Source organism: Crassostrea angulata, chromosome 10 (assembly GCF_025612915.1).
Source record: "Crassostrea angulata isolate pt1a10 chromosome 10, ASM2561291v2, whole genome shotgun sequence".
Classification (NCBI taxonomy): Eukaryota; Metazoa; Mollusca; class Bivalvia; order Ostreida; family Ostreidae; genus Magallana; species Magallana angulata.
The window spans coordinates 46,189,665-46,206,262 of NC_069120.1; the positions used below are offsets into that span (position 1 = coordinate 46,189,665).

The window sequence follows — 16,598 nt, forward strand, 5'->3', positions numbered from 1 at the left end:
TTTAACTGATTAGCTTTTCAAAATGAATGGGCGTGGATTATTTGTTTGTACCTCAGCTTTCTTAATCCCGTCTTCATCCGCGGACGGGGTAAAAAGGAAGGGCATTGATTTTGTGTCTTGCATACTGTAAAACTCGGACCGCTCGCTAGGTGGGTGGTAGTGGTTGTCATGACTACGTTTTCGGGCTATAAAAGAGAACAAAAAAATAACTTAAATATCCCGATAGATGTCAGTTATGTTATTTTTAAAAATAGTTTTTTTAAGAAAAGATTATTTCCACTGGAATGCTTGTTTATGCAATCGTAGCTAGAAGTAGAGCAGCTTAGATTTGAATAAAAGAATAAAGGCATGTTATGAAAGTAAAGAATCAAAAGTCAGATGTTGTTTTGTCGATGGCTGACCTTGGTTAGGGCCTTCGGGGGTCTGTCGTGTTTTTAATCTCCTTTCCTCATCTCTGGTTTTCCTTTCGGCTCCCTGAAGAGAAAACAGAACAATGCTTACTTGGGCGATACGAAAGATAACCGTGCAATTATCAGATCAACGTTTATTATGATTTCTTTGTATTATAAGAAAAAAACATTTCTTTGGGTTGTATGTCACCCAGTTTATTAAATGAACAGTGAGGAAATTAATACCTTGTCACAGAACACTTTAATCTGGCAGTACCCTCGGTGTACCGGATCCTCTCGGGCGTTTTCGTACGTGTCGATCTGGACGTGAAGAGGCAAGCCCTAAAAAAGAGAAATTCCGCATACATTATTGACAGGAATCTCCTAGAGTATACCAGTACCACTATTTAAGGTGGTCATAGTTATATAACTAAATGTACAGTACTTATACTAAAGCGGATGCCTACCTTGACCCCCTTTTGGTTACTGAAGTCAGTGCTGAGACAATGGACAGCTACATTCACCTGAAAAAAATAAGGGAAACCGTAATTTTATTTTCAAATTTATTCAGGCAAGGAAATCAAATGCTAAAAGTACATTTAACTTTTTATGGCGGCAGAGATTTCACACTTTATTTTTGTGCCGCAGATTCAAAGCCGAAATACGACACCCGATGCGCAAACAAGGAAATTTAACCCCACTCATCCATTTGAAAATGCACTTGAAAAAATTAAATACTTTTAATAATTGTTTGATGGCATAATATTTGAATAGGAGAAATCCCGTGGGTGGAATCTATTGGAGATTTTTTCTAATAAACCAGAGACTGTTAACTATAACCTCTTCTTTGAACTGGATTACACTATGACATATTACACCAGGCACCGCCCACTTCAAGTATACTCAATTCAATTCCATTTACGATCTTACGTCAAGACCCCCAATTAAACAGTTTCAAAACTTTTTAAAATGTTTAAATTGAATCCAATTTCTGAAATTGAAGTCTCTGGCTGCACAATACCTGCATTGAGAGATTGTGATCTGCTGAGCAGAGTGAGAAATTGCTTACCTTTATCGGAGAATCTCGTGGATTCCAGCGCACGGACACAGCATTATAAGACACCTCGGTAATATTGCAAGCCTGTACACCTTGACTGTCCTTTGTATCTGTACAAAAAAGCCCAGGAAAAAGGGTCACAATGTGGCATAGATTTCCGAAATAAAGAGGTATAATTTTGCGAGGAGCATTCTTTAAAATCCCGCAGGCCTGAAATTAACCCGGCCTTGAAGAAGCAGACGACTTACCGATGTCTATGACGCGCTGTTTGTGGCTGTGCTGTCTGCTGTGCCAAAACTCCCAAGCCTTCTGCTCATCTTCTACAGACTTGTCGTCCCGAAACACCACCATAATAACACTCTGTGAAATAAACAATACTATGTTAATTTCAAGTCCATCACTATTATTCTATAAAATTTTCTTTTCATTTTCACGTTTTCAAAGACCGTTATTGTGCAAGCGTTCTGAATTCTCACCTTAACCATTCCACTAGGAGGTAGCTGTTCCCCGGTGTACTCAATAGTCAATCCGTAATACTGGCCTAAAAGACATAGTATATATGATTACACGGTATATGAATGTAACAATTATATTGCAGTGGGTGTATGACAAAGTCTGCTGCTGAATGCTATATTTTTTTTTTACCTTTGTTTAAATAAGTGACCCTGTCCTCGTCTCGCCTGCAAGCCGAAGAAATTGGGGTCTCCAGAATACATTTGTACCCAGCGGTATCTTCTGGTCTGTAAGAAAACAGGATCATGTCACATCAAATGTTTGACGAGAATGGTTTTGATCTAATATGTGGACTGCGGTTTTTAACCCCCTTTTATACGCAATAGTCAAAAATGTATACAAACTTCATCCACGATTAGCCTTGAAAGTCTTTATACATCATCATAAATCACAAACAACAAAGGTTTAATTATCTGTTATCTGTTACGTTAATTCAAGCCCCTGGTTATTTTGGAGTTAATTAGCGGTATCAGTGCTTACAGTTTTGGAATGACTGTCCCGAAAGAGGGCATCTTTTCGCAGGCCGACCATAACTGTTTCTGGTAGACGGCCGGTGCGGACTTTCGACGCTTGCCCACTTTCTGGCAGGAAGTAGTTGTTACTTCGCCATAACTTCCGGCGTCATGGTTATACATCTATAATCAATAGAAATAAATTTGTTACAACAATATTAATATATGCAGAAACAACTTTTCTCATGTAATTTATGACGTCTTTCAATCACTTTTTGAATGATATTCTGGTGTTAGAGAAAGGGGAATGCAAGATAGTAAAATGCCAATAAAACACATTGTTGAGATTCTGCAGTATAACGTGTTATTTCGTAGATAATTTATTAGGTTATTATTAAAATCTTTAAAGTCTTAAAAATGGAGAGAGAGAGAGAGAGAGAGAGAGAGAGAGAGAGAGAGATTTTAATTCGGCTTAAAAAATCAATGATTTTTCTTGTCGCATCATTCACTGATTTTACAGCAGGTCCAAATAAATTCAGTGAAGCAAATCCTACTCATTTTCCAACAAACATCCATAAAATTATGAATATCACTAATGTTTCACAAGTTATTAAGCAGAAATATTAAGCACTAACACTGGGTGTCAGATTGGCGCCTATCATAGGACATAATCACTCATTTCTATACTTTTAAGCAAAAAATTTTGCAAAGCGTCAGTTGTACGGCATTCAATTAATAAACCAACACAAAACTTTAAAAGTGACATCGCCGACCAAAATAGCAAAACCCTGTATCCCTATTGCAAAATAATTGTTACTGCAAACATGAATTTTTTTGCATTCAAACTTCAAGGTTTTTTTCCATACGTGCGCCAAAGGAACAGAAGAAATCAAAACCAGAGCAAAATACGTAAAATAAAAAGAACTTACAATGCTCAGCTGGTCGGTGGGGGAGAGACAAGGCTCCTGGTACCCGCTGTCGGGGGACTTCATGGCGTAATTCTCCTTCATGTTGACCCCGTAGTACCCGTAGCTCGGGGACGGTTCCTGGTGGTACTGCTGCTGCTGTTGTTGGAGATAACGCTCTATCATTTCATTGCCGGGAGGGGAGTGATTCATTTGGGGAGGGGTGATGGGGTAAATGTAGCCACTACCGGCGTATGTGGACTGGCACGTGGAAACGGGGTAAGAGTTCTGTCTCATTGTTTGATGCTGAATAGCATTGTTCTGTAAGAGATCCTGCTCGGATTGTCCCGCTAAAAGTTGATTGGGTCGCACATCCATGAGACCAGAATAGCACTGTTCGTGAGTATGATGCATTGAAATGTCCAATGGGGAAATAGTATTGGTGAGTGTGGAAGCGGCACAAGCCATTGGCATACCGAGAGACATGGCGACGGAATCGTGCATTGTCGTCTGCTCTTCGGAGAAACTTTCTGTTGGAGAGTTCGTAGAGACGCTGAGTGGATGAAGCTCGTTGGATTCTAGCACTGCCACAGCATCTGAAGAATATCCATTGGGAGACACGGGTTCTGAGTTTGTAACTGATGAATCGTTCAACAGAACTTCCTGGGTGCCTTGAACACTTGGCTTTTTGCACAGTTTCTCATGAAGGGCCTTTTTGATTTTGAATGTCGATTCTTTCTGCTCTTCGAACTTTTCGGAAGAACAACAGTTTAGTAATGGATCTGTATCGCACTGTTCGATTTCACCAAAGTTCCTGCAGTCTTCAGCGATGGGTGAGTTCTTATACAATATGGACGTGTTCCCCGCGGACGTAGAATTACCGTTCTTGATGCGTTGATTGGTCATTAAGGGGTTTTCCAGGGATTCTTCGGTCCTCACTGAAGCAGAACGAGGCTCCACCGTGACAGCAATTGGCCCTTTTCCTCTGCCTGATGATTTTTTGCCCTTGGACCTGGTTGATTTTGGACGCTGAAAAGATAATTATGGAAACGTCTAATAACCGTAAAATTATGACCATTAGACCATCTAATTAAGCCAATATTGAGTCACCACATTAGATGGGAAAACATATTTTGATACTTAAAGAATTACTCAAATTGAGCAAAATTTCTAACACATAATGCATCACATTATTATATGAATTAGTGTAAGATAAACAGGTCTATAAATAAAAAAGGAAAGAGTGGGATCAAAGATTTAGAGAAATAAATATCAATCATATTCCATCAAAAAACATAATTTATGTGTAAATTATTTAATGGTCTTGTTGAATATACGTTTTAAGAGACCCGTTTGTACATGTAATGTAAGGTAATTTGATATATATTTGTATGTGCATTGGATAAATTGAAGTAAACATTTTTTTCAAAACAACATAAATCAAATATTTCAGAACATGCCATGAAAATGAGTGAAGAACTTGCCTTTAAAAAAAAAATTGTACATATATACACGTAACCAAGTAAATATTTGCCTAATCCACTCTCATAACTATGTTAAGTTTGTGTTTCTCAGTCTGTAAAAGAGTAGCAGAGAAGCGGTCGCGAGCAGTGTGTAAATCGTTTGATGATCTATTTCTTCAGTTTCATAAAAGATCCAACATATACTAGTATCAGCTTGCTACATCAAAGCTCATTTTTTTTAGGATCGTGAGATTTGACATTACATTATTGTAAAGAATACATGTATCAAGACATAGGTATTAGTACATGCAACGTGAGCATGTTTCAGTGTAACTTCTTTGAAATTTGAGAATTCTTAAACACTCTAAGTTTTACAAGCCCTTCTTTCTTTTCATCCACGTTCATTTACATAAATCTATTTTTATTTCATTAGTTTTAAAATTCGGGATTTCCCTATGGACTTTATTGACTGAAATATAATATGCAAATAAAGCATCAAAGAAAATAAATATCACCAAATAAGTAAATTCAAAATTAAACTCATAATGTATAATTCTAAAAAAATATTTTCCATATTGCTGATATAAAATTTACAGCCAATTTAACAGACAAATGAATTTAAGGTCCAGGGCAGTATGGCGATAATAGACCCTGTCAGCCACGATACCATAGGTCACGCACCTAATGAGTCAATTAGTAACGCCATAGGTCCGACTAATGACAGCCTTGTCATAACCCAGGGAACCAGTGTCATTAATCGCCGGCTGTTCATTTAGTAATAGGGTATAACACCTTCTTTAGAAAACTCTTTCCCCAATATTAATATTTTACGGTTATTTATTATTTTAAATAAACCGATGTCAATTTTCTTTCTTATTGCCCCTCAAGGACAGATAGGACCTATAAGCATAATTATTAGACCCATAATTATCCATATCGCCACCATCCGTTCTTACTCAATTAAAGCCATATGATATTAAAAGGTTCATATTTTGATTAACTATAGAGAAGATAAGTCTGATCAGGATGGCAATGAGTGCGTGGTGCCTACCTTTGGAGGTTGCTGTGAGGCTTGGGCTGGGGTGGTGACGGTACACACTTCGATGACATGGTCAATGGGAGGGGGTACCTGGTCATTCACCTCACAGATGTCCTCGCTCAGGAACTTCGTCTCAAGGTTCAAATATTCGCTCTCATTTTCCGATTCCTCCACTCCAGTCTGCTCCGGGCTTTGGTTAGCTCTGCAAGAAAATTGTAGAGAATTGGGGTTAAAGACGCTTACCATGTTTTTCTTTTCTTTCTCATGCAATACGTAAATGGTTGCGCATTTCAGCACAGCAGACGTTGCAAGAGCCCAAGCCTACCTTTCTAACGTCAAAACCGACATGGTTCCACTTGCGTAGTCTCATGCAAATGTTGCAATAATTAATGGCATTTAATGCACGAGAAATATATCAAAATAGTTTCAAAAACAGGCCACAGACATTTTTCCCGGCTTACGCAGAGATAATGAATGGAGCATAATTAGCAACGAAAAGGAGGCCAAAGAAAGCGTCCAGTTAGAGTTTGTCGGCGGTACCGTGAGAATGACGGGACAACAGCAGACTCAATGTACAAGTTTAAGGTGGTTCACACCACGGGGAAATGAAAGAAGGGTCGCGACCGTCACCAATGACGGGTCCTGTTTTTCACATTTGGTCTCATATTCGTTAATTTACCTGGTATGTGGCTATAAAACCCAGTCACCCGAACTCCGAGAATTAGTTGTGTATCTGATTATCTGACTCAGCAGTGAGTATATACACAGCAACACAGAGAGAATTCGATAGTCTATTCACAATGGCTAGCATTCTTTTACCGTGTAACCTTGCAGTGTAAATATCATGTAGATAATGAAATTGAGAAAAATTGAAATCTTTCTCTAGGCGAAATTATGAACGTTGTTACGAGAAAAGACGGTTCGCTGATTTTTTATCATAGGAGAAATAATATTTAAAGTAGATTAACTTCAATGGAGTTATGTGGCGAATCGGACCAAAATTGAAAAGAAGCAAAAACTGTACCCGGTGTGTGTTTAATTCTTATTTCTAAGTAAATAACGTGGGCGCGTTGGCAATGGAACCAAAATAACATAAGATAATCCTAAATCCCCATCCGATTGCCTGTCAATAAGACTGAAAGTGTTCTATCAACATCATTCAGTGCACAGCAGTTTGTGAATAAAATATTTGAATTTTTAGTTAAGCTAAAGATATTCTATTTTATGACCTCATCGGATCTTCAGTGTAAAAGTTCCGTCAAAACAGCTGTCTTAACAATATCAAATTACTCATTATTTGGATTAGGTGCAGATCTTTATCCTGAAGCAAACCGAAACATTTTAGCAAATTTCCGGAAAATTTAAATGAAATATACTTTGTATGATAATGTATGCTATGTAATTGACAAATACATGTTAATGTGCTCAGTTAATTTTTTCTCTCTTGGTAACAGAAAACCGAACACAAAGAACTAGCCATAAAATTGTATGTATCATAGTAAAAAATTATGAGAGTATAAAGCGTATCTAGTTCATACTTTATTTCCCAAGGTCATCAAACGATACGTATGTATCACCTTACACACCTGACGTACACAAAAAGGTTTTGTGCTGAAACCAGACACAAGGAGTGGGTGACGAAGTGAATTAGGACAGTTCTTAGCTAATATTTTGAAAGGTGTATAAATATTGCAATAGAAAATAATTATATTTAAAAAAAACACGAAGCGATGAGTGTCATTGAAGGCAAAAATTACACAAAAAATACTCCAAAAAAGTGGGGTTTTTTTAATTTTATATTGCAAAAAAAATATCATGTAAGGGAAGGTCAACCATTTTAAAAAAGTGTTCTATATAAAATAGGTAAGATTAAACTGTTGAACCGGACACTTCGAGACCTCATTTGACTCTTGTACGGACAAATCCAGCATATCAACAAAACACAAGCTCGACAGAAATACAAATACATGCATATAGCTTACAGGTGAAAAAGTGTCGCGTGATTCACTTTTTGCAATCAATGTTTATTCAAAATGAACAAATAAATACACCTGTGTATTAACAAAATATAAGAATCTAATTGCTGGCATTATGTTTTTTAACACCATAATAGCCGTAGGATACAACTGTTAAGTAGAAAATTGGACTGATTAAATATTTTTATTTCACTCCTCAATTTATTTTAAGCGTGAAATGTTGTTTTAAAAGTTGAAAAAGAACGGAAATAAACTGGAGAATCGTAGGAAGGATACTCTCTTTGTCGTTTAATTAAAGAAAAAACATTGCAGCTGGTTAATTTTGCATGTCACAATTTATGAAATAATTTGAGAATGACTGAAATGTTGATTCACAATCCAGTTGGTCATAATTTGCACGACACGATTTATGAAACAATGTGAATGTCTAAGTTTATTGAAATTTAAATTTACACTAATGGACAACAATGTGCTAATTTTTTTTCAGAGGTTACACATTTTCTAGTATCAACATTCAGAACTTTGAACTCTTTGAAGAAACCAAATAACATTTATCGGTCATAGGTTGGATCACAATTATTATAATTTCTGATTCGGAAAATAAGTACATAGAATTTAAATCATCCAGTGACTTTCACTCGGCAATGCATACAATTTCCTTGATCCTAGGGGAGTCTCTGTGGATTCAATGAATCACTAGATCATTCATATTAGTCAACGGAGTGTAAAACGAAAACCACTATAAAGCTTAATTCTTACATTTTATGGAGATATAATATCATTTATTTTTAAAGATGAAAGTGAAAAAAATTTCATGCAAAACTTCAAAATATGAGATAATTGTTCAAAAATTAAAGAAATTCACATATATGTTCCCTCAGGAGTTTGACCCATTATCTAACGAACTTTTTATTTTTTTTGTCAGAAATCCCAGTCATATTTTCCCCAATTCACCGAAAAATTAATAAGGTCCTTTAAGGACATGAAGTTATTCATTAACCAACTGCGAATAAATATAATTAGCTCTGATAATCATATCTCATTTTATTCAAGCTATAATGTTACCTTATGATGTCCTTGTAATCATTAGTTTCTCCAATTTTCATTCCACTGGCGTCCAGCGCCGGAAGTTTGCTGTATTCATACGCTAAGGCAGACGCTTCACTACTGATGGCAGTCTCCGCAGCCGTGAGAGGGTGCCGGAAGTAGCCGTTGGGGTCATTAGGAGGCCCGTCATCATACAGAGCTCTCCCACCGGAGACCTTCGGAGAAAAGGTCCCCGCTTCACCGCAGTCCGATTGTGAACTTTCGTTTTCCCTGCAAAAAAGAGAAAACTCCATTTCAGATATATCCTTGAAAAGCGAATTGCTCCATTGGTACATGCAGTAGTTACGAAGTATGAAGTTATGGAGAATAATGCAAGTACCAGATGAGTATATGACAAATGTCTCGCAATGTTGCATCTAATTTGTTGTCGAAAACGTCCATGTCGGACAACCGCATAAGAAGTCTGCGAGACTTTCTGCCAGGCTCATTTGTCATCTTGCAATGCATCAGAGATTGCTTCACACATTCATTTATAATGGGGTCCTTTTTTGTAAAGACTTAAATATTTTGTAAACGCTGCTAGATAAAAAAGGATTCCTCATCTATTTCTTATGAAATTGAAAATCACTTGGTGATGAAGCATAATGTTCCAATTTGCATATTTACTACAAATAAAATTAGATAGCGGTTGATAACCATAGGAGAGTGAGCGCCGGGGAACTGGTTTATTCTATCAGAAAAATGAAATCCTCCCAGTAAGGCATGTATATAAAATGGTCTTTGAAGTCTTGCGGCGCATGAATAATTTTTAATGAAAGAAAATAGTACGCTGCCTTTACCCGTCCTTAAAGAATGAATCAAAGCACAGAGAATCGAATTCAAGCTTGTCGATGTCTTCGATTGGTAGCTCAAATTCCAATAGGGAAGAAGTGATGCATTTCATTGTCAGCACGCGTTAAATAGTCCAATACTAGAGTGAAAATCGTAACAAGAATCCATTCAGTTTGTTATTTGTAAGCTTCACATTAAAAAACGTTCTGGTCATCCATTCTTAAGCATTTTCCAAGAACACCCATCGCGTCGAGAGACTTTCGAGAATAGACACTGAAGATGTGGGAGAAGGAATTTAAAAGGACATTTGTCAGATGTTTATTTAAATTCAGTAGGTAGGTGGGTGGGTGATGCCCTGTGTTTGGCAACCTGAAAATACAGAGGCGTTTACTTTGCCACTTGACAAAAAAAAGAAATATATTTGGTCTATAAATGCGGTGAACTTTATTACGTTTGCAAGATTTTTTGCCGATACGTTTGAGCGAACAACTTTTGATTTATGCGTTCATCTTATCCAAAATACCTGTCATTCAAATCAGCTTAACACCTATCTTGTTTCCTAATTAGGCAATGCCAGAACTCTAAACACACAGAATTCAAATGCGAATAATATTTAAATTACATACACTGTGCAAATCGATGCGCAGCGCAGGGAGGCGCGCTGGTCTTAACCACAAATGTTTGACGCACCTGAAGGTTTTACCAACGCACGTGGTTTGCACGTCAGACAACTAACACCCATGTACTTATAGTTATAAGACATTCTTTGGCATTTCTTGGAAATAAACAAAATTGGATGACTATTTACATTGTCGTTTAGCATTTCATGCGCCAACTTTAAAGAGGCTAGATGGCCAACAAACCCTCTGATCTAGCTGTCTTAAACTTTGAAACATAATATTTTTGGCCACACATAATTATAAAGTAAAGAAGAAATCCAAAGATTTTATTTTTCAAATGTTAACTTTTTTCTATACTGTATCTTGACACAGAACTCTTCGACTAAAGGAGATAAATATAGTGTAAAGATTGTCACGGCCACACAGCCGTCTTAACCATAGACGCTGTAAAATGTCATTCACATTCTGTTGTAAACATTTCAACGATTGAGATAATTGAAGAATTATGATATAAAAATTTTCAACTTATGTACCTATTGATTTATTACTGTTAACAATTGCATGTTAATATTTTTCTTTAATAACTTTAATTTTATACAGTTAGCCTAATTATAGTCCGCGTTCCAAGATGGCGCTTGTCACCGAGTTAAAGATGACCGCGGTCATTTATATCTATACCCTTTTAACCCTCTAAGCTGAGTTATACATGTACTTGATGTGAGCATTTAAATCTCTAATTATTTTCTCTAGTGTTGACTGTTTCAATTCTTGCAATGGCCGTTTTACTCAAAAGAAATGGGTCAGTCTCTATTTGGGTTAAGTAATAGCAATCACCACCCCTTAATCTTCATCACAAGCAGCAGGAGAATTGAGAGTTCTATTGTTATTATGGAGTAACACGACAAAAGTAGACTACTGAGTCTACAGGTATGTGGGGAAGTAAAACGAATCATTAGAGTACTCCTAATCTAAAGCTCTGAATTAAGTCCTCATTGGTACATCTTTTGGAGTACCCCAATATAACCTTTTCGTCGGAAAGCGCGTATTATTCGAACCTTTCAGAGACAACAAAGACGAAAAATGGACTGTATAGAGAGTGAAGTACACATAATCCTACTGCAATTTTAATTTAGAACATCTGTTTAAAGATACTCAGCAAGTCTGCAAATATGCAATATAATGAGCTTGTCAGACTATGAGATCTTTAGCAAGGTGCAACCCTCTCACAATTCTAGCATAAGTGGACTTAGTGAAAAGATGAATTCTTTTTGAGCAAAAAAATGTTTTAAAATATCAAATACATCTAATTACAGATTTGCATCTACAGTTGTTAGTATTTAAAAAATACATCGAATCACGTGTTGAATGCATACATCAAGCTTCCGGCGAGTTATCAGTGAAAGGCGAGAAATGATACACTTCTTTACAAAGATTTAATGCAGGTGATGGACAAGGGATAAATCAAGAAGGGAGAGGGAATTCGTCTCCATAAAGTGTCCCGTTCTATCGATTTTACATGATCGTTTGTAGATATGTAGCTTTTCTCACTTTCTCTAATCGATATATTTTCTACTTAACGCGGAAATCAATGAATCTTTCGCCATTGGCTAACCTTCCTTAGGTTCTTATGGTTGGTCTGATGGTGGTTAATACATCACGTGATCAGCTATCACTTCCGTGCATTCTTTTACAGTCCTAATATCTTATCTGTTCCTAACGATCCAATACCAATATGCAAAGCCATTATTCCTATTTCATACTGAATGGATAATAAACAAAATGAAGTTCGTTCACACGCAAAAATCCCAATGCTAATGTCCAGGGTTTGGGTTTTTTCAGATTTGGGTAAATCCTGATTCTTTCTTAGAAAATCATTGATGTGATTTTTTCAATCCTTCAAAATGCTTTTTTACTTTTAAATAAATTAAAGTGCTCATTTCATGATCATGTAATAAAACAATACATTGGATTTCACTGTTACATGTATTTATCATTAAAGCAATATGAGCTGTATTGTTTAGAATTTTATTTTGCTGCAAAAACCTGCTAGTATACTAAGTCTGCCTGTAACTTAAACTTTTATGATGAATAAGACTTGAAAAAATCATTAATTTTTGTCAAAGGAAAAATTTCACGTATAAGGAATATATAGCAGATCAATTTTTGTACAGGACGACAATAATTCAATGTTGCTCCAATTAAGGCTTCTTAATGGCTTTTCCCACAAAAACAGAGCTAACAGAAATTTTAAAACCATGATATTTTTTGTCATTTTAGTAGAAAATAACATTTTCTTCAAAAAAAATTTCAACATGAAAATTGCAGCTCATATTGCTTTAACCTACAAAAAATCAATAAATCTTAATACTTTGCACCGTATATATTGCCTCTTAATTATATTTCCTCCCTTGAAAATTCATGTTATCCAAACTTTATATCTGCTGTTCGTAGATTGAAAAAAGGTTGGAAATGATTTTCCAAAATATATTTGAACTGCATGCACTTTTATGCAGAACACATTCGACAATTTACATCAAGGTCTTTTCAAATGAAAACAAAATCATTTTTTTTTCTAATAAAATTAAGTAAATATTTCATTTTTTTTTATAACAATTTCAAGTTTATCAAAGAGAATATTACCAGGATTGTCCGTCAGTTGGTTGATTAATTTAAAAAGGCTTAGATTCAAACGATTCAAAGATACATGTACATGTACATTTGAAGTGAACTTTCCTGTCATGCTATAATTCAATTTGTTTCCATCAAAATAAACATTTCGGAGACACAGACAATACCAGTAGGGACGTGATTCTAGATTGAATGCAATAAACTTTACATCAATAAAGTAGTTTCTATTCAGCGTGACCTGCCCTGCTATTCGTTTGATGGACACCATCTTTGTTGGCCATTAACTGTACGGTCTTTGAAGATTCCGACAATTGGCTGGGGGCACTACCGAATTTCTAACTACCTGGGCCCACCAAAAAGGTGTTGAAGTTGTCAATTTAATCTTGGGTAACCACAAATTATTAACAAATAAAACTCTGCAATCATCGCACAATTCTCCAGGATGCTAGATGACTATAGTTTCTTCCCACGACACAGAACGTATATAAACCGATTTTCTTCACTTTCAGGGCGACAAAATAGATTGTCCTAGGCCTAATTTTGGTGTTTAATGCAAATCCAAGCTTTGTCAACAACTACTTTTATGAGAATCCATTATTAGAGATGGGAACAGTCTGAACAGTTTCATGTTTTGATTTCACCCCCACCCCTACCAAAAAAAAAAAGTGGGTACTGTTCCGATTGATATATACGTGATTCAAAACACCAGATGGGTAACTGTAAAAATGCTTGTGAAGTACACTGCGAGTACGTGTGAAATACACGTGTGTAAAAACATGCAAATGAACCCAAACGTACTACAAATCATTGTCTACATCCTGTTTGACATTATTTAAAAGTTATGTGTTGTTGTAATATGTATTAATTTATTCAAAATGTTCAAACGTGAGTTTAAAATAGGCTTTAAATTTTTGTAAACACTTTTATACTTTATATCTGTTTAAAAGTACAAGGTGTACTTTTTAGAACGTCTTTAACGAGATGGGCGTAAAGAAAATTTAGATGAAAATTGTAAAGATTTTATCAGATATTACATGTAAAAACCCTAATAAATTTCTATCACAACATCTCAGTTTCTCTTAAAAAAAAAATAAAACACGAATGAAAAAGTTATTTAAAACTATGTCACCTGACTGAGAAAATTCTAACAGTGGTACGAATGTACAGCTTGTACGTGGATACAGTTTGTTTTTAAAGTAAAATTTGAAGACATTGTAGGACTTCTAGCAAAGATATACCTATTAAACCTTTCTTGTATAGTTCACACTGACACTGCCTTTAAATCAAAAAGTGATGTCGGTCTGAAAAATTTTACAATTTAGCGCGCGTCCGATCTTAGTTTTAATTATATAGTTGACACAGCTAATTGATAAATGACTTCGACGTATGCAATTTATTTTTCTTTGCATAGACACTAAACTAAGTATTCGTTTCCTCTACAGAGAAATGAAATTACCGAATGATGGGTTTTTAAATGCAAAGTTGTAGCAGAGATATACAAAATAAAATACATTTTTAAGTTTAAAGCCAGCTTCTGACGATAAAGGAGTCTTGGGTAGAGGTAGAAGACCTATTTATGGGACAGTCAAGCTATCAAATTAACAAGAAATGTATCACCTGGACAACGAGGGAGATGTAAAATATTGGAATCAAGTTTGGGCTACTTACCCACAAGACATGCTACCGATGCCTTCCAAAGTTCACCAAAAAATCAAACAGTCCTCACTATAAAAAGGGAGGTTTAGCCCTCCGAAGGCTCATGTTCCATTTGAACTATAATTTGGCAGCTTTGTTGGGTAAACATCCTCAGAAAGGCCCCTTATGTCTTGGAACCGAATTGTGGGCGATCCAGTAAAAACAAACACACATCTGATTCCTATCGTATTGAATAAACACTTAATTTTATAGAAAAGTTTCCAATTACGAATGTAAGAGTTAATGAGACGGTGAAGCCCCGGGGTCGAACGGAACGCACCGCGGAGCGTTTGAACAGCACAGTTCTACAGGACAACTTTATCAATACTAATAAATCCCGATGACCATCTTTCTAATCAAGTGTCGTGGCGAACTCTCACTATTAACTCGCTTCATTGAGTCCCTACACTTTCCAATATATGGTGGCATATTAAAGTTTTAGTGTATATGCATGAATTGCAATCAATAATATAAAGGACCAGGTGCATTGGGCCGGAACAACTGTTCATTTAAACAGGAAAAGTGAAATTTCAGTTAACTGATTTGCAGTCTTTGGAGCACCGCTTTTATGCGAGAATTCGTATTCAAATTCAAATTTTTCATGTGAAATCGAAAAGTTTAAAATTCTCGCATGAATTCATTTTCAGACCAATACTTTGAGATTGTAATTTTATGGACACAATAAAAAAACCGATTTATATGCAGGTTTCTCTTTTCATCAGAATAATTAATTCGAGAATCGAATTCTTCATCACTGAAATATGGAATTTTGGTTTCCCAACTTAAATGATGGAGGACAGAAATAATTCGCTTATATCACTTTTACCATTGACAAGAAACAGATCTGGCTCTCGTGAGGGGAGAGAAATTTTAGTCCAAAGCTTTGTGCAAGAAGTATAATTTGTCCGGTAAGGTGTAATATTTGGGTAAACTATATGTTGTGTGAACAAGAAAAGGGTCACATACTTGAGTATGTGTGCAGTAAGTTAAATGCTAAAGAAAATCGGTAGAAAACGTTTATGGTTCACGCAATCATGTTTTGATATGGTAAAGGGAAGACGCTTTGAAATCACGACCAAATCCCCATGGATGAGCAGCCATGGCTATGATTTATTCGTGGATATAGATTCAAGTTAAGATGAAATGCACTTATTTCATTTAATTAGCAACTAAAATAATGACACAAACACCAAAATAAATTTCATCAGACATTATGTTTTTTCCACTAGGGTGCCCTTCAAAGCCAGAACCATTGAATGGTCCAAGAACCGGCCCCTATATATGCTAAAATGTATTTACACGGTGTCAACAAGACTATATTTGGAGGGGAAGTTCTTCGACAGGGTAAGGCCCCGGACCGCCATCGGAATATTTAATTTGAACATCACACCCAAGAGTTAGGTAAATATGTGCAGACTTTCTCTGTAAAAGCGTCAAAACGCTAATGTTTGCAGAGTCTAATTTTCATGGAGCATTCAGAACATGTTGGATTAAAAAAATTTGAACGACAGAAAAACGGTGCTTGGAGAGAGAGAGAGAGAGAGAGAGAGAGAGAGAGAGAGAGAGAGAGAGAGAGAGAGAGAGAGGAGAGAGGTTGGTTTAATACAGCATTAAAACTACTCAATTTAAAAAAAAGCTTCTGATGCAGTAAAATACATGTACTAGTAAAGGCATTTTCCTGCAATGGTGTATACAAGCCTTATATATTGAAATAAACAACACAATGACTTCATTTTTGCAAGCGTGAAGAATTTATAATTACGGTAGCTACATAATTTATGACACCTGTGATTTATTTCAGTTTTTGTAGTTGAAATATACAGACAATTTATGCACACATATGAAAGGTTATGGCGTTTGTTTTCTGTGATAGATAGTCCAATATGCGACTCCGTGGGCGAATAGTCTAACTATAAACTAACATTGTACATGTAAAAGAAAGACCAATTCAGTCAGTTTTCAATTGTATAGTCTTTGTTTTTA

General features: G+C 35.9%; 1 protein-coding gene across 5 annotated transcripts in view; it reads right to left on the reverse strand.

The window, feature by feature from the left end:
• LOC128166245 (grainyhead-like protein 1 homolog) overlaps nucleotides 1-16,598 on the reverse strand; it is a 31,834-nt gene that overhangs the window by 1,543 nt on the left and 13,693 nt on the right. For 2 of the 5 annotated variants that reach the window (XM_052831278.1, XM_052831277.1), the window contains exons 2-13: nucleotides 8,860-9,111; nucleotides 5,831-6,020; nucleotides 3,341-4,345; nucleotides 2,440-2,594; nucleotides 2,092-2,186; nucleotides 1,923-1,987; nucleotides 1,695-1,806; nucleotides 1,459-1,556; nucleotides 857-913; nucleotides 636-731; nucleotides 402-474; nucleotides 52-185 (exon numbers count right to left, since the gene is read on the reverse strand). In XM_052831278.1, coding sequence (XP_052687238.1) covers nucleotides 52-185; nucleotides 402-474; nucleotides 636-731; nucleotides 857-913; nucleotides 1,459-1,556; nucleotides 1,695-1,806; nucleotides 1,923-1,987; nucleotides 2,092-2,186; nucleotides 2,440-2,594; nucleotides 3,341-4,345; nucleotides 5,831-6,020; nucleotides 8,860-9,111 — 2,332 coding nt within the window. Of the gene's footprint in view, nucleotides 1-51; nucleotides 186-401; nucleotides 475-635; nucleotides 732-856; nucleotides 914-1,458; nucleotides 1,557-1,694; nucleotides 1,807-1,922; nucleotides 1,988-2,091; nucleotides 2,187-2,439; nucleotides 2,595-3,340; nucleotides 4,346-5,830; nucleotides 6,021-8,859; nucleotides 9,112-9,220; nucleotides 9,632-9,680; nucleotides 9,951-14,588; nucleotides 14,817-16,598 lie in introns of those variants that run through there. The other 3 variants (XM_052831279.1, XM_052831276.1, XM_052831275.1) reach the window with 3 other exon arrangements.